At 39.9% G+C, this 23,210-nt stretch overlaps 1 protein-coding gene across 1 annotated transcript in view; it reads right to left on the reverse strand.

Moving 5' to 3' along the window:
• Nucleotides 1–23,210, reverse strand: part of FRAS1 (Fraser extracellular matrix complex subunit 1) — a 422,079-nt gene that overhangs the window by 236,623 nt on the left and 162,246 nt on the right. The window contains exons 5-9 of the mRNA XM_042984325.1: nt 16,531–16,690; nt 13,792–13,925; nt 3,980–4,063; nt 1,982–2,083; nt 1,550–1,741 (exon numbers count right to left, since the gene is read on the reverse strand). Coding sequence (XP_042840259.1) covers nt 1,550–1,741; nt 1,982–2,083; nt 3,980–4,063; nt 13,792–13,925; nt 16,531–16,690 — 672 coding nt within the window. The remainder of the gene's footprint in view (nt 1–1,549; nt 1,742–1,981; nt 2,084–3,979; nt 4,064–13,791; nt 13,926–16,530; nt 16,691–23,210) is intronic.

The raw sequence follows: 23,210 nt of genomic DNA on the forward strand, positions 1-23,210 counted from the left end.
TAAAGACCTGGAGAAATAGGATAAAGGCATTGGAACTCCTCAGTTCATAAATGAGGAGCTGGGGGTGAGAGAACTGGGAGGACATGAGATGGTGCTGTGGGGTGACTGGAGGGCAGTTGAGGCCCTCTGCACTTACCTCAGTGGTCGCTCCCCATTTTTTCTAAGAACAGCAAAGATGACCTGGCATACGGGGGCCACAGATAGGTGTCGTGGAGGATAGCAGGCACTTGGAAATGCATTAGCATTGGAGACAGTGGGTCAAATTATTTTCTGTGATTGAGACTCTTTGTTCAGACTTCACTGGAAATAGGTGGCTACAGAACCCACCCCACCAGAATCACCTCTCCCACATTTTCCATAAACCCTGGGGTATTATTAGGCAAATTGAAACCTTAGAAAATAACCCTGCATCCTCAGGGAAACTGCCAAGGCCAGGAAGCCCAGCCTCAGCCTGAGACAGAGGGAGAAAGAAAAGGGCCCTGAGTAGGATTTTTCTCATCTTCATCCAACCATTCTGACTCCCCTGACATCAAGAAGGAAAGGAAATGAAAAGGCGTGTGGGGGGAAATAAATCTGCAAAAGCAAGACCCTCTTTACCTAAATATGTTTCAGCTCTGCCAAGACTTAGAAGTAAGAGGCAAGATGAAAAATCACCCTGTCATTGACAGCCCTGTTTGAAAGGTTGTTCCTCCTCAGGCTCAGTGCTAAGAGGAGCTGAGATGTGGGGGAGAAGAACTAGAAAGAAAAATGCCTTCACAGACGTCCAGTGCTTCAGATCTTCTGAGTTTCCCTCATCTACTCAAGTTCACAACCCTGCGGGAAATTGGTGGGGCGGATGGGAGCGGTGAGGGAGAAAGACACAACTTTAAAAGCAATTTGTTTTGCAATGGGTCAAAATTGAGTTCAAAGAGGAAAAAAAAAAAAAAGCAATTTCCCTACAATATACATCTATAGTCCAAACAGAGCCTGCTTTGTTAGAAGCTTCTAGAAATTCTGCAGACAGCAAAAGTCAACAGAGGTCAACTGAGTTAATTATTTACGAGGTTCCCCTCCCTCTCTTTAAAACAAAAACAAAAACATTTCATTTTCTTTCCTGATCCACAGAAGCAGCCCGTAGGGGCTGGCTCTCCTTTCTGCTAAATGCTGTCAGTGGGGCCTGCAACAGAAGCTGGGCCATGGGAGCACCTGCAGACCTCTGTTTTACAAACATAGCAAGCTGGGCAGGCCCCCAGCCATGAGGTCCAGCTGCGCTGACTGATAGGCTAATGTCCCATATCATGTCCTTCCCTTTCACGTCTCCGGCTCAGGGCTTCCAATCTGACCAGATGCATTGAGAACTAAAAACTCCAGGGGGCTGTTCCAAGCCAGTCTGAACAAATAGTGACATTTATTTTACACCACAGAATCTTTGTGCTAGAAGACTCTGTGAAATGTGAGTGGTCAACCTGGCTGTCGCCTTTGCTGCCAAAAAGTAAGGAACAGGTGAGGCACCAGCTATCCCTTTGTAGAGAATTGTTACAGTCCAAGTGGAAATGCCTTTGCTTCTTACCCGGGCACACTCCACTTTGGCACACTCTCCAGTCTGGCAGGTCACTTGGCCGTGGTCACACATGCAGAACTCGCAGGCAGAGCCCTTCCACATTTCATCCTGGTACCGCACAATCCCATTGTGTGAGCAGCTTCCCGCAGGAGACACGCATTCCTCACAGCATTCCCCGTGGCGCTGAGCCCTTCTCTGACCCTGAAGAAACAAAGATGGCAGATAAAGGGCAATGTTCTCCACCCGACCTAACCCAGCTGAGGCAAGTTCCTCTCTGCCTCAGCCCTCCTTTCTAGGAAGCAGATCTTTTATATCTTTATCTAATATTTCTAGGCATAATAAAACTTTCGATTCCCTCAAAAGACACACTGGACTAAGAAATGCATTTCCTAAATGCCCCAGAATAAATTTTTATAAATCAAGCTACACTCCATCAAATACCTTGTCACATCTTAGTGGGGGGCAGGCCTGTTTGTGGCACCTGACCTCACCCTGGTCACATATACATGTGGTACAGGCGTTTTCGTTCCACTGGTCACCATGCTGAGGAAAGAAAGGACAAAGTGGAAAATCAAATGTCACATATATCAAATAGAAATACAGGAACATAAGACACACAATTTTTATTACCATTTTTAATTGAGTCACATTGAATGTACTTCTGAGAATGATGTCATTTAGGCAGCAACAGCCTCTAAGAAAAAAGTCAACAAATGTCCAAAGGGAACTTTACATTCATTTTTATTCAACTACATGCATTCCACAGATGTGTTGAGGGCCTACTCTATGCCAGGCCCAGGCCCAAAGAGTCTCTGGAGCATCAAGATTCGTAAGAAGACCCTGTTTGCTGCCTAATCAGTTGTCATTCTTTAGCTCCTCTTCTTTGCCAGGAGACCCAGTGCCTACTGCCACATAGTCACTTTCCCAGCTTCCCTTGCAGTTAGAGCAAGGGCATTTCCCAATCCTAACTGAGGAGACCTCTGAAGAAGTTTGCTATAGCACTGGAAGCCAAAGACTCCTCTCCCATAAAAGAAGAAAAGCCATCCCTTTTCCTCACCAGCCTTTAGTAATGATTGTGTGTGGATGAGCTGCCTAGACTTGAGGAAGCCATCTTGGGGACATGAAGGGACAAGACAGAAAGCAAATGACAACATGCAATGGATAGTAGGGTGGACAGATCAGAAAAGAGCTTAGGGGTAACTGGATGGCTCAGTCAGTTAGGCGTCTGACTTCAACTCAGGTCACAATCTCGCAGTTTGTGAGTTTGAGCCCCGCATCAGGCTCTCTGCTTTCAGCATGGAGCCTGCTTGGGATCCTCTCTCACCCTCTCTCTCTGTGCCTCCTCTGCTCACACTCCCTCTCCCTCTTTCTGAAAAATAAATAAACATTTTTTTAAAGAGCTTAGATCCTTGAAGACATCACTGAGACCTGAATTGATCAACCCTACAACTGTCCTATCTCTACATTTCTTGTTATATGAGATATTTCATGTTTTCATTTTAGCCACTTTTAGAGGAGTATTTCTGTTACTTGCAACCAAAAACATCACAATAGATATAAAGGCCATCTCTTCCAGGAGAAATTAATCTGGCACATATGTGGCTATTGTATTGGACAACACAGATCTAGTACATACAAAAATCGTTTCCCAATTAGTTATGTTCATTCAGACTTCAAGTGACCCATCAAGAATTTGTGACACTCATTCCCTAATATTCAGTTCCAGATTCTGTACTGAGAGTCATAATTCCAATTTGTACTTAGTCTTCCATAGGGTGGCTGACAAACAAATAAGTAGTCGGTTTTATTTTTTATAGGTTCTTTGCTTTTGAATAATGTAACCTTCTTTTGGCTCAGTAGGGCACTCCTAAGATAGAACATCCACTCACTCATTTAATTTGCTGAACTCATTTTTATTTGGCACCTATTATGTGTTAGGCACAATTATCTAGATTATTCCAATAGTACTTTCAAGTGTGCAGTTTCCACCACCCCTAGCTTCTCACCTCTCTTGCCACTCTCCCCTACCACCCCCATGCTTCCCCACAGTGTAAGGCAGGCAGAAGCTGTCTCTGGATATCAGTACATGCAATCCAACCAAAGCAGATAGACATTCCAGGGCCTCCAACCTAAGTGTAAACTGATAGTAACCAATGATAGTCCTTTTTTCCCTTTGAGACGTGTGAACAGTAAGTTCACCAAGGTTCGTGAACCAGGTGCTGCCTGCCAGCACATTCCTTTATATTTCTAATCCCCTTCAACTTAAGTTTTTCATAAAGGCTTTTCACAAAGAGAAGAAAAAAGCTGTTTATGTACTGAATTACTAATCTTGGCAAAGACTCAGACAAGAGGGTGGGGAGGTGTGGTGGTTGGAAGGGCGGAGGGCATATGTGTGAGAACGTATGTCAAAACACCTACAGTGGGGACATCAAAGGTTACCTCGTATGCTTGGCCAGATGCAGAGCAGGATCGGGAAGAGCACTGTGGGCAACATTTTCCAGGAACTCGGATGATAGTTTCATCCTTAGACCCAAAAAAAGGAACAATCCATCAAAAGGAGACATTAATAAAACCCACAATAGTGGGAAAATTTCATTCATAGCCCACTCAATCATGTGCCTCAAGCATCCATAAATAGCAATTTCCTCTCGTTTAGTATTTATTAGTCACCTGGTGCTTTGATAAGAATTTGCACTTCCAAAGTCAGTGTGATTCTTAAGACATTTGCACATTCCTCAAGTCCTACCCTCTTTTCTAAGAGCAAACAAAAGCACAAATAATAATAATAACAATAATAATTGTACTCAGTGTTTATCAGGCATTATTTTAAGGCTTTACATTATTTTAAGGGTTCTTTCCTAAGAAGTAGATGTTCTTTTCCTTGTTTTACAAACAAGAAAAGTAAAGACCAGAGAGATTATGTGACTTGCCCAAGGTCACACAGCCAACCTGGTTATGATAATGGTTGGAGCAAGACTTCACAGCACAGAACCATACCAATACTTAAGGATATTTACACTCCAGCTGAGTTATCGCTAAATCCAAAACGAAGTTATCCCTCTATTGATAAGCTACTTCACTATTCTTTTGCATCTTTATGTGAATCCACACATTTACATATATGCACTACATGCAAAAAAAATCAATCGTATCTCTAGATATTTGGGAATAAAGGCAGAAAAAAAGTAGGTGAGCTATTTGGGAATAAGGGCAGAAAAAAGTGGGTGACAGAGACTAAACGCCCAAGGAACTGCTCCCTGCCCTCTCCCTACTTCTCACCTCTACCACTCTCACCCCCCAAATATTAGACCATTTGTCTCCATTGCCCTGCAAAGAATTTTCACAAGAACAGTTCCGTCATTGATACCAAAGAGTCAGCTTCTCACTTTGATTTATCACCACAACCTTTTGAATGACAGGAAGGTAGACAAATTAAAGGCAAGGTTACAATATACTAAACTTTAAGGACCAAGAACTGGTTTATCTTACAGTTACTTTCACTTTGTCTTACAAGAAGCACAAAAGAGCTTTAACTTTTCTTGAACGGTTCCAGTCATACCTCAGTAGTTCTTTAACTCAACTATATATGATCAGTTAAATTAATGCATTACTATCTAATAGGGATTTATTTCAAGCAACTGAGTCACTGGAATTAAAATGACAACTGTTTTTGATGCTTTAGGTTATTTCATTTCCTTATTCTTCTACATGAAAAATATTATGACCATTGATGTTTAATAGAGTAGTGAAAATTGGGACACATGCTGAAATCATCAAGCATTTCTGAACCTCAGAACTCTTCAGCTTAATGAAATTTTAGTGAGAAAGTAAAATAACGGTATATTTGATGTCACACTATTCAGTAATTTTATTGTAGTAAACAAATGAATTTATACAATGCTTGGTAAACAGGGAACGAATGTCAGGATCACAAATCTTGAATCAGCACAGAATTAGTATCAGTCTATCTTAACCAACATGGACTAGACCCAAGTATAGTAGCAGAGTCATCTCAAGAGCATGGGGGAAGGAATTAGCTGTAGTAAGGTTGATACAAGGAAAATCAAACTTTCTAATTCTTACTGGCAATACCCAATTATATATTTTATTGACAGAAACAGAATCTTTATTCACCAATCCAGATCAATAAGGACAGGAAAGAAAAGCATTTAAAGAGAAGATATCCCAGGTTACAAGAGAACTATCTGACTGAGAGGTGGTAATTCACCCGAGCTGGTGCTTCATAAGCAAGACTGGACATGCAAGTAAGAAGATGCACAGTAAAATAGGTCAGAAAAATGGAAAAGATTTTTAACAGTGCATTTTGTTGCTATCTTCTATCTGTATCATGTCATCCTGGGCTATGTAGATTTGTCCTTCCAAAAGCATAGGCTATACAGGGGCCAGCCAACTATGGATCATGGACCAAGTCCAGCCTACCACCTGTTTCCATAAACTTTTATTGGAACACAGCCACGTCCACTCATTTACATATTATTTATAGCTGTCTTTGTGTTACAATGGCAGAGTTGAGTAGTTGTTTCAACCGAATGGCACACAAAGCTGAAAATATTCACTATCTGGCTCTTTACAGAAAAAGTTCGCCAACCCCAGGTCTTATATAGTACCTTCAGTAAACACAGAAATTGATACAAAAAAACTATGATTACTGTCATTACAATTTGGGGTAGGACTACCATTAAGGATATATTTAACTGTGGTTTTTCATATTCCTTAAATAAAAATATTTATGATAAAAATTTTATGGTGTATTATGGCTAACAGCTCTTGGTGAAATATTTTCCCACTATGATACCTCTGTAGATATAGAAAGAGATAAAAATTTCACCACCAAAAAGTAAAACATCCAACCCCCTGCCACTGCTATGAGGAAGTCCCATTGAGCATAAGACATTTTATGGCCTTTCTTTGCTGTGTAAACCTAAATAGATATAAGAACCATCACGTCTGCCTAACTCCCTGCCTTTCTATACCAAACACGACCCAGATTCATCCCTCCGGTGTGTGGCCACAACTGTTGGAAGCAGTCAGAATGCCAGCCCTCACCTCCCTCAACATCTTTCTTGCTACATCTAATCAGAGCCCATAATGTAAAAAGGGGGGGGGGAGGGAAGACTGGGAAGTATGTGTGTTGGAGGAGGCAGAGAGAGTGATAAAAAGTAGCAGGATAGGACAATGCCTCAACTGAAAAGCACATGGTCACTGAGAGGGAGGAAGAGAGCCTTTGCAGCGGTGCATACTGGGGATTACAGTTTTTTTGTTTCACATATTAAAAATGTAAGAGGGCTGAGCAGTGGAGGTAGAAAAAGATCCAATCTTAGTACAATAGGGACATACTAAATGGAAACCCTCAGACAAGGAGACATATTTCTTAGCATCTGGCTATGGATCCAAGAAGGGGAGTTAGCCAGGGGCAGGCCACTTACCCTTGCAGCTTTCGAGCAGTGGGTATGGACAGATTTCTCTTGATCAAGGATGAGTAAATAGAAGGCAAGGAACTTGGGAAAAACCCTGAAGAGCAAACAAAACTAATAATGTTCTGAAGATTCAGAGAAAGAGCAGACTTCTGAAAACTACACCTATAGGATCTAAAAAAAAAAAAAAAAAGGACTTAAAAGCAATTTTGCAACTTCAGTAAGATGCAAGAAAATGCAGTCTTTATTAAATGGAAACAAGCAGCAATAAAGAAAGAATAAGCATTAGGATAAAAAACTAGATGAACCAGTGAGAGGAAAAATAAGGAAGAATTAAAAGAAAAAGTGAAATAGTCAAATTAAAATCAATACTAGAAGTGGTAAATACAAACTCAAGAAGCTCTCTCCATAAGAAGAGGAAAGAGGAAAGACACAAAGTGAAAAATGGTAAGAAAGAACATGATTGATAATAAGGGGGGAGGGGAGCAATCCAAGAATCATCATAACTGTTTCTGGAGAAATGAGAATAATTGGAATTAATATGATTAAATCAAAACCATAACTGGAGAAAGCATTTAAAAAACTAGAATACAGACTGAAAGGGCTTCACCATATTCTAGGCAACAAGGTGCAAAGACACCTCACCTAGAAATATCCTGAAAATTTATTTTGATTATAAAGATAAAGCTACAACCTGCAAGAATCCAACAGACTAAAATTAGCTGAACACAATGGAATAGAAAGCAGGCAGACATCAGACTTTCCCACCAGGGCACTAGATTTCAGGATTCAGTGGAAAAGAGTCCACAGAGTTGGGATGTGAAGAAATTAATAATGGCTCCCAATTTTTGACCCCTCCAATTATACCTAATGTATGTGGGCAATAAGAAAATGATTTTCAGGGGCGCCTGGGTGGCTCAGTCAGTTAAGCATCTGACTTCGGCTCAGGTCACAATCTTGCAGTTCATGAGGTCGAGCCTCATGTTGAGCTCTGCTAACAGCTCAGAGCCTGGAGCCCGCTTCAGATTTTGTGTCCCCCCCTCTCTCTGCCCCTCCCCTGTTTGTGCTCTGTCTCTCTCTCTCTTTCTCAAAAATAAATAAACATTAAAATTTTTTTTAAATAATAATTTTCAAACACTTAGTGGCTGAGAAGACATACAATCTTCTACCTTTCTTGAAAGAAGATTCAAAGATGAGGTTCAACCTACTCAGATTAATCAACATGGGGAATGGGAAAATTATAGTATTTAAAAAAATTGGTGGTAATATCATCAGAAACAACTCTCATCAGACCGAACAGACCATTTTAATGTACCTACAAAAATGTGGATGGGTCAGAGCTCTGTTCACAAGGCATCTGGACAAAAGTTGAAAGCAAGCAATTTCAGTATAAATTTACATCCCTCCCTAAGGGAACAACACCCTGTTTGAACATATGATATTTCTTTTTGTCAGAGATTATCACCAACTTCTCTTTTATTGTTATTAATTTATTTTTTAATTTAAATCCAAGTTAGTTAACATATAGAGTAATAATGATTTCAAAAATAGAATTTAGTGATTCATCACTTACATATGACACCCAGTGCTCATCCCAACAAGTGCCCTCCTTAATGCCCATGGCCCAATTAGCCCATCCCCCCCACTCAACACCCTGCCAGCAACCCTCAGTTTGTTCTCTGTATTAAAGAATCTCTTATGGTTTGTCTCCCTGTTTTTATCTTATATTTGCTTCCAACCCTCTATGTTCATCTGTTTTATTAATTCCACATAGAGTGAAATTATATGATATTTGTCTTTCTCTGACTTATTTTGCTTAGTATAATATACTCTAGTTCCATCCACGTTGTTGCAAATGGAAAGATTTCATTCATTTTGATTGTTGAGTGATATTCCATTATATATTATATATATAATCAGCATTATATATATTGCAGTGTATATTCCATTATATATACCACATCTTCTTTATCCATTCATCAGGCAACGGACATTTGGGCTTTTTCCATACTTTGGCTATTGTCAATAGTGCTGCTATAAACATTGGGGTGCATGTGCCCCTTCAAATCACTCCTATATCCTTTGGATAAATACCTAGTAGTGCAATTGCTAGGTTGTAGGGCAGTTCTATTTTTAATTTTTTGAGGAACCCCCATTCTATTTTCAAGAGTGGCTGCAGCACTTTGCATTCCCACCAGCAGTGCAACAAAGATCCTCTTTCTCTGCATCCTTGCCAACATCTGTTGTTGCCTAAGTTGTTAATGTTAGCTATTCTGACAAGTGTTAGGTAGTAGCTCATTGTGGTTTTGATTTGTATTTCCCTGATAATGAGCAATGTTGATCATCTTTTCATGTCTCTGTTAGCCATCTGGATGTCTTCCTCGGAAAAGTGTCTATTCATGTCTTTTGTCCATTTCTTCACTGGATTGTTTTTTGGGTGTTGAGTTTGATAAGTTCTTTACCTCATATGTCATTTGCACATATCTTCTCCCATTCCTTCATTTGCCTTTCAGTTTTGCTGATTGTTTCCTTCGCTTTGCAGAAGTTTTTGTCTTGATGACGCCCCAATAGTTCATTTTTGCTTTTGTTTCCCTTGCCTCTGGAGACGTTGAGTGAGAAGTGGCTGCAGCCAAGGTCAAAGAGGTTTTTGCCTGCTTTCTCCTCAAGGATTTTGATGGCTTCCTGTCTTACATTTAGGTCTTTCATCCATTTTGAGTTTATTTTTGTGTATGGTGTAAGAAAGTGGTCCAGGTTCATTCCTCTTGTGTGTTGCTGTCCAGTTTTCCCAACACAATTTGCTGAAGAGATTGTTTTTATTCCATTGGATATTCTTTCCTGCTTTGTCAAAGATTAGTTGGCCATACCTTTGTGGGTCTATTTCTGGGTTCTCTGTTCTGTTCCATTGATCTATGTGTCTGTTTTTGTGCCAGTACCATACTGTCTTGATGATTACAGCTTTGTAATATAGCTTGAAGTCTGGACTTGTGATGCTTCTAGCTTTGGTTTTCTTTCTCAATCTTTTCATTGAGGGCTGATTTGTGACCCAGTATGTGATCTATCATGGAGAATATTCCATGTGAACTTGAGAAGAATGTGTATTCTGCTGCTTTAGAATGAAATGTTCTGAATATCATCTGTTAAGTCCATCTGGTCTAGTGTATCATTCAAAGCCAATGTCCCCTTGTTGATTTTCTGCTTAGATGATGTCTATTGTTGTAAGTGGGGTGTTGAAGTCCCCTACTATTAAGGTACTATTATCGATGAGTTTCTTTGTTTGTGATTAATTGATTTGTATATTTGGGTGCTATCACACTGGGCACATAAATGTTTACAATTGTTAGATTTTCTTGGTGGATAGACCCCTTAATTATGATATAATGCCCTTCTTCACCTCTTGTTACAGTCTTTATTTTAAAATCTAGTTTTTCTGATATAAGTATGGCCACTCCAACTTTCTTTTGATGACCATTAGCATGATAGATGGTCTCCAACCCCTTACTTTCAATCTTCAGGTGTCTTTAGGTCGAAAATGAGTTTCTTGTGGGGCACCTGGGTGGCTTAGTCAGTTAAGTGTCTGACTTTGGCCCTGGTCATCATCTCACAATTCGTGGTTTGAGCCCCTCATCAGGCTCTATGCTGACAGCTCAGAGCCTGAAGCCTGCTTCGGATTCTGTGTTTCCCTCTCTCTCTCTGCCCTTCCCCCACTCATACTCTGTGTCTCTTCCTCTCAAAAATAAATAAACATTAAAAAAAATTTGAAGTAGTTTTTGTAAGCAGCATATATATGGGTCTTGTTTTCTTATCCATTCTTATACCCTATGTCTTTTGATTGGAGCATTTAGTCCATTTAGATTTAGAGTGAGTACAGAAAGATATGAATTTAGTGCCATTGTGTTGCCTGTAGAGTTGATGTTTCTGGTGATGTTCTCTGGTCCTTTCTAGTCTTTGTTACTTTGGTGTTTTGTTTTATTTTTTCTTTTCTCCACTCAAAGAGTCCCCTTTAAAATTTCTTGCAGGGCTGGTTTAGTGGTCACAAACTCCTCTAGCTTTTATTTGTCTGGGAAACTCTTTACCGCTCCTTCTATTTTGAATGACAACTCTCCTGGATAAAGAATTCTTGGCTGCATATTTTTCTGACTCAGCATGTTGAATATATCCTGCCACTCCTTTCTGGCCTGCCAAGTTTCTGTGGATAGGTCTGCTGCAAATCTTATCTGTCTTGCCTTATAGGTTAAGGACTTTTTTCCCTTGCTGCTTTCTTAATTCTTTCCTTGTCTCTGTATTTTGTGAATTTGACTATGACGTGCCTTGTTGATGGTCATTTTTTGTTGAATCAAATGGGAGTTCTCTGGATTATCCCAGCCTCTAAAATGTGATTACAACCATGAAACAAAAAAATATATCCACATTTGCCTACAAAAAAATTGGAATGAATTACCCCAAAATATATTGTGGTGTTTTTGAATGGTAGAAATATAGATGATCATTTTCTGCTTTTCTGTCTTTTCCAAACTTTGCTTAGTAAGTACAGATTCCTTTTACAACTTAAAAGAAAAAAAACCTCTTACATTAAAAATCAAGTTTTTTCTGGAGCTCAAGACCTGGAAACACACTTTTTCTGATGGACTTGTGTGTTTTTAACATTTAATGGGTTAATGCATATAAAATAGTTGCAATCATGTTCAAGTCTGGTAGTGACTATTGTTATTGTGATTATTACTATACATAAATGCTATATAACTCAACATTTTGGAAGGCCATATAGTATAATGGTTAAAAATATGAGTCAGGTGGGGCACCTGGGAGGCTTAGTCAGTTGAGCATCCATCTTCGGCTCAGGCCCCATGATCTCACAGTTTGTGAGTTTGAGACTTGCATTGGGCTCACTGCTGTCAGCACGGAGCCTACTTCAGATCCTCTGTCCCCCTCTCTCACTGCCCCTCCACCACTCACCCTTTCTCTCTCTCTCTCAAAAATAAATAAACATTAAAAAAAAATGAGTCAGGTGTGGTCTGTTGAATTTGTGATGCAGAATTGACTAGGTTAGAAGCACTGCTACTTCCTAACTGTGGTACCTTATGCAAGTCACTTAAGCTCTCCATATCTCAGTTTTATCTATCAGCAAGAGGGGATGATAATAATGGTTCTTACTTAATCAGGTTTTTATGAGAACTACAACGCCCTTAAAATTAATGACTGGCACATAATAAATGCCAAAACTGTGGTGATGGTGATGATGACGATGATGGTAGAAGGTAGACAGTGGTGATGATGTTACCGTCAAAAGCCTAAATTTTATAATGCCCCTTTATATCATCAGAACATCTCATATTTAATAATGATATTAAATCAAGAAAAATATTTCTAAATAATCTGAGAGTTGTTTTTCTAAAGTATGTGATGGCAAAAATACAAACTTAATGATACAAGAGTGATTAAAATCAACCTATTTTTAAGACTTCAGAATGCTTGCATATCAGCTAGCTCTAAAGTATGGTACCAAATTTCATCTTTTTAAGTTAATTATGTATGTCAGTGCAAACTATATGTGAGTGCAGTGTTTGAAGCTAGAGTTTGTGTTTAATGTTTTTAAAAAAGGGAACTAGCACTTTCAATTATTCCAGTATCTATCCCCCTAACATGCAGTCCATTAAGGTTTCAAAGATATAAAGCAGAAGGCTCACAATGTGGTGTTTCCTCCATGCCTCCTCCCACTTTCCTTATTGCAATGGTGGCAAACTGCTTAATTACCCTTCATACACAAGGGAACTGAATCCTGGAAAGTGCTAAATCAAAATGCCCCAACACTACAGCGTCCTCTGAATGTGAGATATTGTGCAACTCTACAGAGAAGCTCATTTGTAATCTCAGCACTGGGAGAAGACTTTGTGATGAATTGGGAGATGGGACATGAGCATGGTGGTTGTGGTAGAGTGGGTAATACAATCGAGTCTTTCAATTAGATACATTTTCCCTTTATTTGGCATTTAGCATTTCTTGTCTAATTGCCTTTTGTCTGCCTTTAAAAATATTGCCCAATTGTCACAATATGCCATGTTATTGATTTTGTTTTATTTGACACAAAGTACTGCTCTGTATCAACTGAATGTTGGCTTCCAGCTTTTCCTTAGATCAAAAATGAGCTATTTTTCAACTGGAGGCAAACTCCTTTCATGGTTATCTGTCAACTGCCAAGGAACATCCATAGGAGCCTCTGGAAGAGTAAAAACTATAAAATACCATGTATACCACATTTATTTGCCATTGATTTTCTCTTCTAAATTTGTGTGAAGAGTCTAATGTTTTGAAAATCAGATGAACTTTAAATGAAGAGCAAAATCCCACCATTTTTTTAAAGCTTCCCAGAGAAGATTTGAATAACTTGAATCATTATCTTATAAGAATTAAAAAGTACACATCTGGATAATCATGTTCAAAGACATGCATATGTCTTTAAAAGCAAGACTATACCTATGCACTGAGACACAATACCTGATCGTATTACTGGCTTTTCCAGATGTTTAGCTTGACATTTTTGCAACATCTGCAACTGCCTTCTTTGTAGGTACCCTCAAGGCTCACTTTCATTACGTAAAGATTACCCTAAATGGCTGACAATTAGACCTATCTATAGCTTCTAACAGTAAAAGAAACATCTCAAGGATGGTCTCCAAAAGTATAAGGAAAATAAAACAGCCTTTGCTTCTTTTTCCTAGTACTTTTGAGGCCTGCCTGACAAATTCAGAAGAGGCTCAAATTCCTGAACAGTGAAGTTAATAGTCTATGAAGGATCCATTTAGAGGCTGTCTTCCTTACCTGGTTACAAAACAGAGGTTGACACTGAGCTGTGAAGCACTGGGCGACCCCATTTCTACACACACATTTAGCACACCGACTCAGTGGCCAGTCTTCTCCATCCTGGAATACATGGCCTTCATAGAAACAAGGTTCTGGAAGGTCAGAAAAAATAAGGATTAGTGGGGGGATTGTACTTGCTGATCCCAGGGCTGACTGCATGGGTGTGCAGCCAGTGTAGTCACACAGGGCCCTGTGGTTGGGGGCGCTCAGACTTGGGGATTAAAACTCTGCAGTCAGGGGCACCTGGGTGGCTCAGTCAGTTATGTGCCTTACTCTTGATTTTGGCTCAGGTCAGGATCTCAAGGTTTGTGAGTTGGAGCCCCATGTCGGGATTCACCCTGGGGAGCCTGCTTGATATTATATATAGATGATGATATAGATATAGATAGATATAGATTAGATATATAGATAGATATAGATAGATATAGATATAGATATAGATATAGATATAGATATAGATATAGATATAGATATATCTCCCTCTCTTTCTGCCCCTCCCCTTCTCTCTCTGTCTCTCTCTTTCAAAATAAATAAACAAACTTTAAAGAAAAAAAACTCTGCAGTCACGGTATGGAGTTCTTAATAACTTCCTAAGTTTTGTAAGTGAAGTCTGGTGAGACAACATGACATGTGCTAGGGAGCCTCAGCTGATGCATGGTCCTGCATTCCACTACCCCCTTGCCTTCCTGAGATGGGTTCTCAGCCACTTGCTCCCAAAATCACACTCAGTTGATGCGGAGAACAAAGGCAAAAGAAATGTAAGAAAAAATTAAATTTCCTCCGCAGCCCATTGACAAGTACTTAAGACAGGGTGACCTTCCTCTAGGAACTCAGCTGCCTTGATATTAATGCTTTGTTAAGGGCAAAAGGCAACCTTAGTTTGACATTAGCCCGACCTCCAGGATCCTATAAGTCTTCTTAAAGTTATAAAAATCCCTTTAGAAACTTCCTTTACCTCTACCACCCCAACCAAGATATATGTTAGTAATCATCCTCCAAGCATATGGCCCACTGATATACATCTGAAGGACCTCATGTCTAAGGTTTTACTAGACAGTAGTAAATGATCCTAACAGCAGCTAGCTCCTCAAAGTCCTGGAAACCTTGCTTCCAAATTCCTTAGAGACTTATGCTATCCCTAACCCCCTTCCAATGAAAGTATATAATCAGTCACTCCTCACAACCCTAGTGCAGTTCTTTCTGCCCACAGATCCTGTCCCTGTGTTTTAATAAAACCACATTTTTTGCACCAAATATGTCTCAAGAATTCTTTCTTGACTGTTCATTCCTGGGCCCCGACATCACTGTGAACACTGCCATCTTGCACCCAGAGCAGGGACCTGGATGCGGGTGCTAGGGGAGTACATGTACCCTACGCACCAAGTAGCAGGATGTGGCCCTGGGGTGCCTGTAAGGTCTCCACCCGCCCGGGAAGTATCCCCACACCTGAAGGAGTATGACATTAAATCGCAAATTAAAAACTTGACAGTTGAGAAAGACCACAGAAGAAAGACCCACTGCCTTTTGAACAAGGGGCCATGTATTTTCATTTTGCACCTAGCAAATTATGAAGTTGGCCCTGGCTGATCCTCCAGTCTCTCCAGGCAAAATGCTTCCAATATGTCTTTCTCATGGATGCCAAGAAGAAAGCCTCTTAAAGCATAAGAAAGGATCCCACAAACTCAGCCAGCCTACTCACCACCCACAAACTCTGTTGTTCAAGTATTTTTACTTGCAGGGTTATTTGGCCCAAAGCAGCTAGCTGTCAGTCCTCTTCTGGTGGATGACATCTGAAATGTGTGAGGCAAGCATTGTACTTTTATCATTTCCTAAGCATACTTTTTAATCCCTGTAATGGTTCTCCAGAGTAACGGATTGCCAGGCATGGAATAACAGGGGATGAGAAAGAAACCAGGGTCTTTTCAAAGGGAAAAGGCAAAAAATAAGAGTGTAGCTTCCAGCTATTATTAAATAAAAGAGTAATTTTTGTAATCATATGCCAGGAGAGGATGTAATGCAGTAATGACAATAATTTGTATTTGTCGTGAAGTATACACTACTTAGTTATAAAAATGGGAGCGACATATAGTCCTAAACTGTAATAAAAGGAGGACTTGGACCAAGCACGGACTCCAAGGAAAGGACCTGGAAATGTGCCCCTGGCTTGCTGAACGGGGCCTCGGTCTGTAGGCAGGCATATTCTCCACAGTGAAGGTGCCATAGAGACAAATGAGTTACCGGCTTCTTGCTCTGTGTGTCTTGGAGAAAGATGTTATGTCATTTCAAAGACCAGCCAGCAGAATTAGCGCTAGTGATGCTACATGGAGAAGTGATTTGTTCATTCTTCTCTCTGCCAAGAGGCAGGAGGAACTACGTTGGCCTTTATGGAATCATATCAGAGAATCTCGTCCCTCCTCTTTTTCCTTCTTGGGAGCTGCGGATGCAGAGGGATGCATCTGGCCAGCACAAAATAAATAAATCAGAAACTTGCAGAATCCCAAATCTGGAATGGAGCTTGGAGATCAGTTCCAGCCTCACTCTCTGCAACATTGCTTCTGCCAAGTGTAAGGATCCAACTTGGTTCCAGTAAAGAACCGGGTTAGGGGTCTTTGAGCCACAGTGAGCAAGAAAAAGTTGGGATGTCATCACGTAAACCTCAAAGGCAAAGAGGGTTTCTTTCCAGAAGTTCATACTCACTCCCAGGGCCCACACAGACTGGGCAGCAGCTCCCTTCGGGGATGAATTCCAGCTCCTGCTGTGTGCACAACAGCGGTGGGCATGGCTGGGGCATGCATCGGACTTCCCCATGCGTACACGAGCACACACTGCACGGGGAGGAGACCCACTCTGTCCCATGCTGGGGGTTAGGGAAAAAAAGAATAAGAAGGTTATTGTCAGAATATAGCTTTCATCTGACCAGACAGAAGCAAACCTCTTACACAAATGAAGGACGGTGCTCAGGAGAGATGGAAGAAGGCTCTAGGCTTACAAGGTTAAGACCAGGATTTATAATGTTCCAAGCCAGCGACCAATTAAAAACCTGAATTTTCTTTTCTTTTTAGTATCCCTAAGATTTATATTTGAAAATTTCAGAAATACACAAAAAGAAAATAAAAGATACCCTAACCCCAATCATTTAAAAAATTCTATAAAGTCTAAAGTAAAATATACACACATACACATACATATATTTACTGAATTCTTTATAATGGTCCTATTATTTTCAATAGCTCTCACTCTGTTCCTCTTTCTCTTTCTTTCTCGTTTTTTGCCTTTATTTTTTAAAACCCTGATTAGTTCCCATATTCCTCTTTTCCTATCCTTCCTCCTCCCTGTCCCCCTCTGCCTCTCTCCTGCTCCAATAATCTTTAGGTCCTGGGGAAATACGACAGCCAGCAAGAGGCATCTGCTTCAGCCAGCTCTTCCACAAACTACAGAGCCAACTCTGAGCCCATCTACATATACAGAATGCTGCTAATCCACTTCAGGTTGGGATATGATGTTCCCAAAGCTAGCACTGTATCAGTGATCTAACAGATCCCTGTTTTGAGTTCTATGACTTACTGAGTACCAAAAATATTTAAATGAGCCCCCCTCAGATATGATGCAGATTGGGGGTGATGAACACTGAATATAAAAAGCTACAAATATGTTGATTGCCTGGGGAAGTAGCTGTCAAAATATGGCAGAATGGAATAATGGTGGCCTTTTACAAGGTGTGGGGGGGGGGAGATAAGTTTAATGAATGAAATTTTCCTCCGATAACATTTTCTTAAATATTTGGAGACTGATTTCCTTTGCCTCTATTAAATGCAACATATGATGATAACTGATCCAGCACAAATCATGTATAGATTTCTACTAAAAACATCACACATTCCAGGTGCTCAATCACCTAAATATAATCTGGGGATTACAACTGTGCGACTGAGAAGCATAGAAAATAAATGTCCCCTTGCTTCTCAAGCTAGCATCCAGAATAGTTATTCAGCATTCCCAAACACAAAAGAACTCTGTCTTACCTAAACAAGTCAGTACCCCTTTATTCTGCAAATTACAGCCAGGTTGCAAGCAAGCCACGTCTGACATTACTAATAACCTGTGCTATTATTATAATGATAGTAATAGGCACTCACAGTCATCCAATTATTTGGGAACCGAGTCCTCACCTTACTGTCATGAAGATTACTTTCTTCTAGATGGACTTACTGGAGCACAAGAGAACAATAATGCAAGTATGCACTGAGTCAGATGCATCAAGTGTTTCCTTGGAAGCTCCCAGCTCAGCCCTCCCTGCCTTAGGAACTGTGGGTGAGTGACTTAATCTTTCTAAATCTCAGCTTTCTGGTCTGAAAAACTGAAATGGTATGACAACATCCCTTCACTGGGTTACTATAAGGATTATATGAGGTAGTTTTTTAAAGAGCAGGCAAGGGAGAGGAAGGGTGGCAGGTAGAGGGTGCTCAGTCCTCTCCCCTCTTTCCACTGTGTTGAGTTCATAGCCTTCCTCCTCCTTTTCACACCCGTGTGCCATCTGTGACCATAGAAATGGACATAAATATCAAGGCCAAGTCCTCTACCACCAATTTTTATTTCTGCTATAATTAAATATAAAATTTCAAATTTAGTACAGCATATAAATGGGCAAGCCCACAACTTGCTAATAAACTATTAACTAATAAAAGATAGGGGGCAAGTGACCTTTATACTTTGAAAAGCCTAAGCATAAAAGCAAAGAAAGAAACTGTAAGAGAAAAACTGATAGGTTCTAATGAGTAAAAATTTTATTTTTTTAAGTTTATTTATTTTTGAGAAAGAGAGTGTGTGTGTGCACAAGCAGTGGAGGGTCAGAGAGAGAGGGAGACACAGAACCCAAAGCAAGATCCAGGCTCTGAGCTGTCAGCACAGAGCCCGATGCAGGGCTCGAACCCACGAACCATGAGATCATGACGTGAGCCGAAGTCAGACGCTTAACCAACTGAGCCACCCAGTCGCCCCTCTAATGAATTAAAATTTTAAAATTCTGTCAAAAATACATTATAAACAAAGTCAAAAGGCAAACGACAAGCTGATAAAAATTGCAAATTATATTAATTAGAACTAAACTCTATTATATAAAGTCATTTCCAAGCAGTAAGAAAAAAATCAACAGAAAACAAGCTTATAGAATATTTAATGCTATAAATTGCAAAGAGATATTAATTAAAATAAAATTGGATAATACTTCTTAATATCAGATATGGGAAGAGTTTAAAATTCATAGTAGTGTTGGCAAAACAGCAGTGGAATGGCATTTTCTCCTTCACAGAGCCTTCCCTCACCACAGCACCTGGAATACTCAGCCAGGTGGGGCCTACCCAGGGTAATCACACCTGAAGAAAGGCTGCACGAGCCGTGATATTCCCACTGGATTTCTCATTAGACACAGACAACTTAAAATTGAATTTTAATGATCACAGATGTCACAGCTTCGATAATCAAAACCTTTAGATGCTTTGCCTGGGTGGCTCGGTCGGTTAAACATCCGACTTCGGCTCAGGACATGATCTCACACTCCGTGAGTTTGAACCCCGCATCAGGATCTGTGCTGACAGCTTCTAGAGCTCAGAGCCTGGAGCCTGCTTTGGATTCTGTCTCCCTCTCTCTCTGCCCCTCCCCTGCTCGCACTCTGTCTCTCTCTCTCAAAAATAAATAAACATTAAAACAAATTTAAAAAAATCTTTAGATGCTTTGACCTACTAATTTCACTTAAAAGAAGTTATCTGAAGAAAATGATCAACAATACACAAAATGTTTAAATATAAGGAATTCCATTTCATTGTTCTTTATGTACCAAAGTTGGAAATATGATCATGAAAATTAGAAGCTATACAAATCCCTAACAATAGGAAATCATGTTCTCCAAGGTGTGCCAGGGAACTATACACAACACGTTATATTTAAAAAGTAAGACATAAACTGTATACACAGTATAATTATAATTACGTAAGAACATATATCTCTATCTATCCATCTCCCCTGCTACCTCCTCTCCAAAAAACTGAGAGAACACCGACAGTGATTTTCATAGCTTGAGAATTACCAATGATGTTTTTTCTGCTTATACACTTTTTTATTTTCCAATTTTCACCATAAACATATTTTTACTTTTGTCGTCAGAAGGCAAATTACTGTTTAAAATATCGAATGAATCATTTATATGTCTTAAATAAACTAAAATGTGAAGGCTGCATATAAAACAGCTTGAAGTGAACTTCTTTATCTATTAAAAGTCAGAAGATTGCTTCTAAACATCTTGACATTTCACTTCATTAAAATAAGAGCTTGTTCTGTTGCTACTAAGAAACACTAACAGTTGTTTCTTAAACATTTGCAATCACACGACCTTTCACACAGAGACCACAAAAATTAATTACAATAACAACCTGTCAATCACCACATTCTTTCATCTGTAAAATGAGAGGGTTGTGTTAGCTAATCTCTTCAGTACCTTCAAGCTCTCTGATGATGTGCATCTATTATCTAACTCAAGAGACATAAAACGAGGCAGGGGATTCTCCCTTCACAATAAGCTTGAAAATTATGGGAATAACAGCAAACACTTGGTAGGGAATCTCCAATGCTTGGTGTCAAAGCCACAGAAGAAGATCCTTAGGGTGATCCAAAGGGCACAGTTTCTCTCTCTCCTCTCTCTGCCCCTCCCCTGCTTGTGTGCTCTCTCTCTCTCTCTCTCAAAATAAATAAACATTTTTTTAAAAAAGGGAGGGCGGGGAGGGGTGCCTGGGTGGCTCAGTCCGTTAAACGACCAACTCTTGGTTTCAGCTCAGGTCATGATCTTATGGCTCTTGAGTTGGAGCCCTGCGTCAGATTCTGGGCTGACAGTGTGGAACCTGCTTGGGATTCTCTCTCCCTCTCTCTCTGCCCCTCCCCTGCTTGTGCTCTCTCTTAAAATAAATAAGCATTTAAAAAAAATAACAAAGTGCACAGAGCGATGAAGACAAATTACTCCCACATCTCTCTTGGGAAAAAGTCACATAAGTCCACTCCATTTTCCTCTCCTACACCTATAGCTAAAACAGTGATGCCGCCCTCAGCAGAGGCAGATTAGAGATCAAGGGGCTTGGCACATGCTGATATATACATATGTGCATTATAATTATAATATAATACAATATAATTATAATATAATTATAATATAATACAATATAATTATAATATAATTATAATTATATGATTATATATATGTGTGTATATATATATATATATATATAATTTTCTAGTGTTCTCTACACCCATTTACAAAAGCCTCACTTTTTATAAACACTGTGGCAGCAAAGAGAGCTTTGTAAAGTCAAGGAATAATAGATACACAAAGCAATGCCCCCAGATCTGGTTTTAGCTGTGTCATCTTAACCTCATTAATACCTTTTGAAAATATGAGATTTTGACACGGGACAAAAGTGCATTCTGCAGACAACATCTTAAATATATTCTTTTGCATAGCCAACTAATAAGTCGGCCTGGCTGTTGACATAAGTCCAAAGGAAAGATAAGGTCATAAAGTATTTGCCTGGCTTACTGACGGAACAATAAAATAATTTTTCTTTGTATAATTTGTTCCTGTTATGAAGTTATAGATCCAGAATACTAACTACTGGGAATGTTCAGTGCATATTATAATTACATCCTCTACTTTGAAGAGAACAAGGCTGCGGAATTCAATATTCATTTCTTCCTTCACACACATAAATTAGTACTGTTAGTGTCACAGATGGCAAGGCGAGCAGACCTCTCTCCTCTATTCAATCGAATGTGGGCACTAGGGCATCACCACTTTTCTTTTTCGGTGAATCTCCACACACTATCTTCTCAGACCTGACATTATCTAGTGATGGGATTCAATTAGTAAAAAAGGGAAAGAGAGAGGATTAATGGTCCTCTTCCCTCCCTTTCACAAGCTAATTTGTGGGGCAAAGAATAGGGAAAAGCATTCCAACGCTCTTTAGGAAAACATATTTCAGGCTTGTCTCCCTGAATGGTTGGCAAGGCTGGGCAGAGATCCAAACACTAATTTGAAGGGATAGCTTTCAGGAGGTCATGGATGAAATAGTCCCCCAAATGCTGGCTGTAATAAGCCCGTGTAAGACTCTCAAATAACCTGGAGTCAGCCAAATGGCTCATGTGTTTTCCTCACTCCAGGGAAGATGTCGGGACTTGTCCTGACTTGTTAGAAGGCTGGTTGTGTAATAAGCTGTTTACCCTGCAAACAAAGGTGGTCCTCTAGTGAGGCCAGGCTGTTTCATTAAAGGGTGGCCTCCTCATGCTGCCCTGGGCTGGACCCATCCTTGACTTTCCTTTGCTTCAACCCTGTTCTCTTGAGACAGTACCACTTCAACTAATTCCCCTCCTGCCACATTCACTCTATCCTACAGACTCTTGTAAAGCCCTCTCTTGGGAGAAAGCTTTCACCGTGGATCACCATTCTAAAGTTCTTAAAATACCGGGCTATTTTGTAGCTACAGGGAGCGCATCTCCATGACCTGCCCTATGGGATGCAAGCCAGAGGCTAAAGAGAATATTATTGCTGTTCCATGAGAAAGGAGTGCTCTGGACTGCTTCCTAAGCAAACAGAAAGGGTCAAAAACAAACAAACAAACAAAAAAAACCCAAAACCCTCAAAGATTCAGGAAAACACCTAGTGATACAAGCAACAAGGTGAGAGTTGGAGCAAACCCAGACAAGTATTTAACTCACAGAAGAAAACAAATAATATTAAAAAGGCTTTGGCAAGAATCTAGGGGAAGTGAAAAAAGTGAGAGGAAGGAAGGGCAGAAAAGCAAGAAACATGATCATTTTAACCTTATTAAGACTAAAATTAGGAAATTTTTTTTGTCTCCGCTTAAAAAAATCATTATTCTATCTCTATTTGAAGAAGTAGACCACTAGAGATTTTTTTCCTTCAAAATAGAGTTCCTGAAATTCAGCTTTTTCTCACTTACATCAAGTACCAGAAATATAATTTTCTGAGGAGTACGTTTTGAAAGTTGCATATGGGAAAACGACACATGGATATGTTCTTACCCAGTTTAGAGCTTTCCATGTGATGTAATACAGCAGAATGGGGTAGGGGGATGGGGGAAGAAGGAGGGCTTTCTGAACTCTTCCAGAGAAAGCTGGAGGACAAGAGGATTTCATTTCTTAACTAATCCATCAGCAGATAGGTGGTCCTAGAACCACCCAGCCACATAGGTCGTTGGTCAATGACCAGCATGCCATTGGGGCAAGGAGATTGATAAGTTGGAAAAGGAATTTGTTCATTGTTTGAATCCTGCATTGATGTTTACTGAGCACCCACTCTGGGAAAAGTTTAGCGTTAA

Source organism: Panthera tigris, chromosome B1 (assembly GCF_018350195.1).
Source record: "Panthera tigris isolate Pti1 chromosome B1, P.tigris_Pti1_mat1.1, whole genome shotgun sequence".
In the NCBI taxonomy this organism is placed as follows: Eukaryota; Metazoa; Chordata; class Mammalia; order Carnivora; family Felidae; genus Panthera; species Panthera tigris.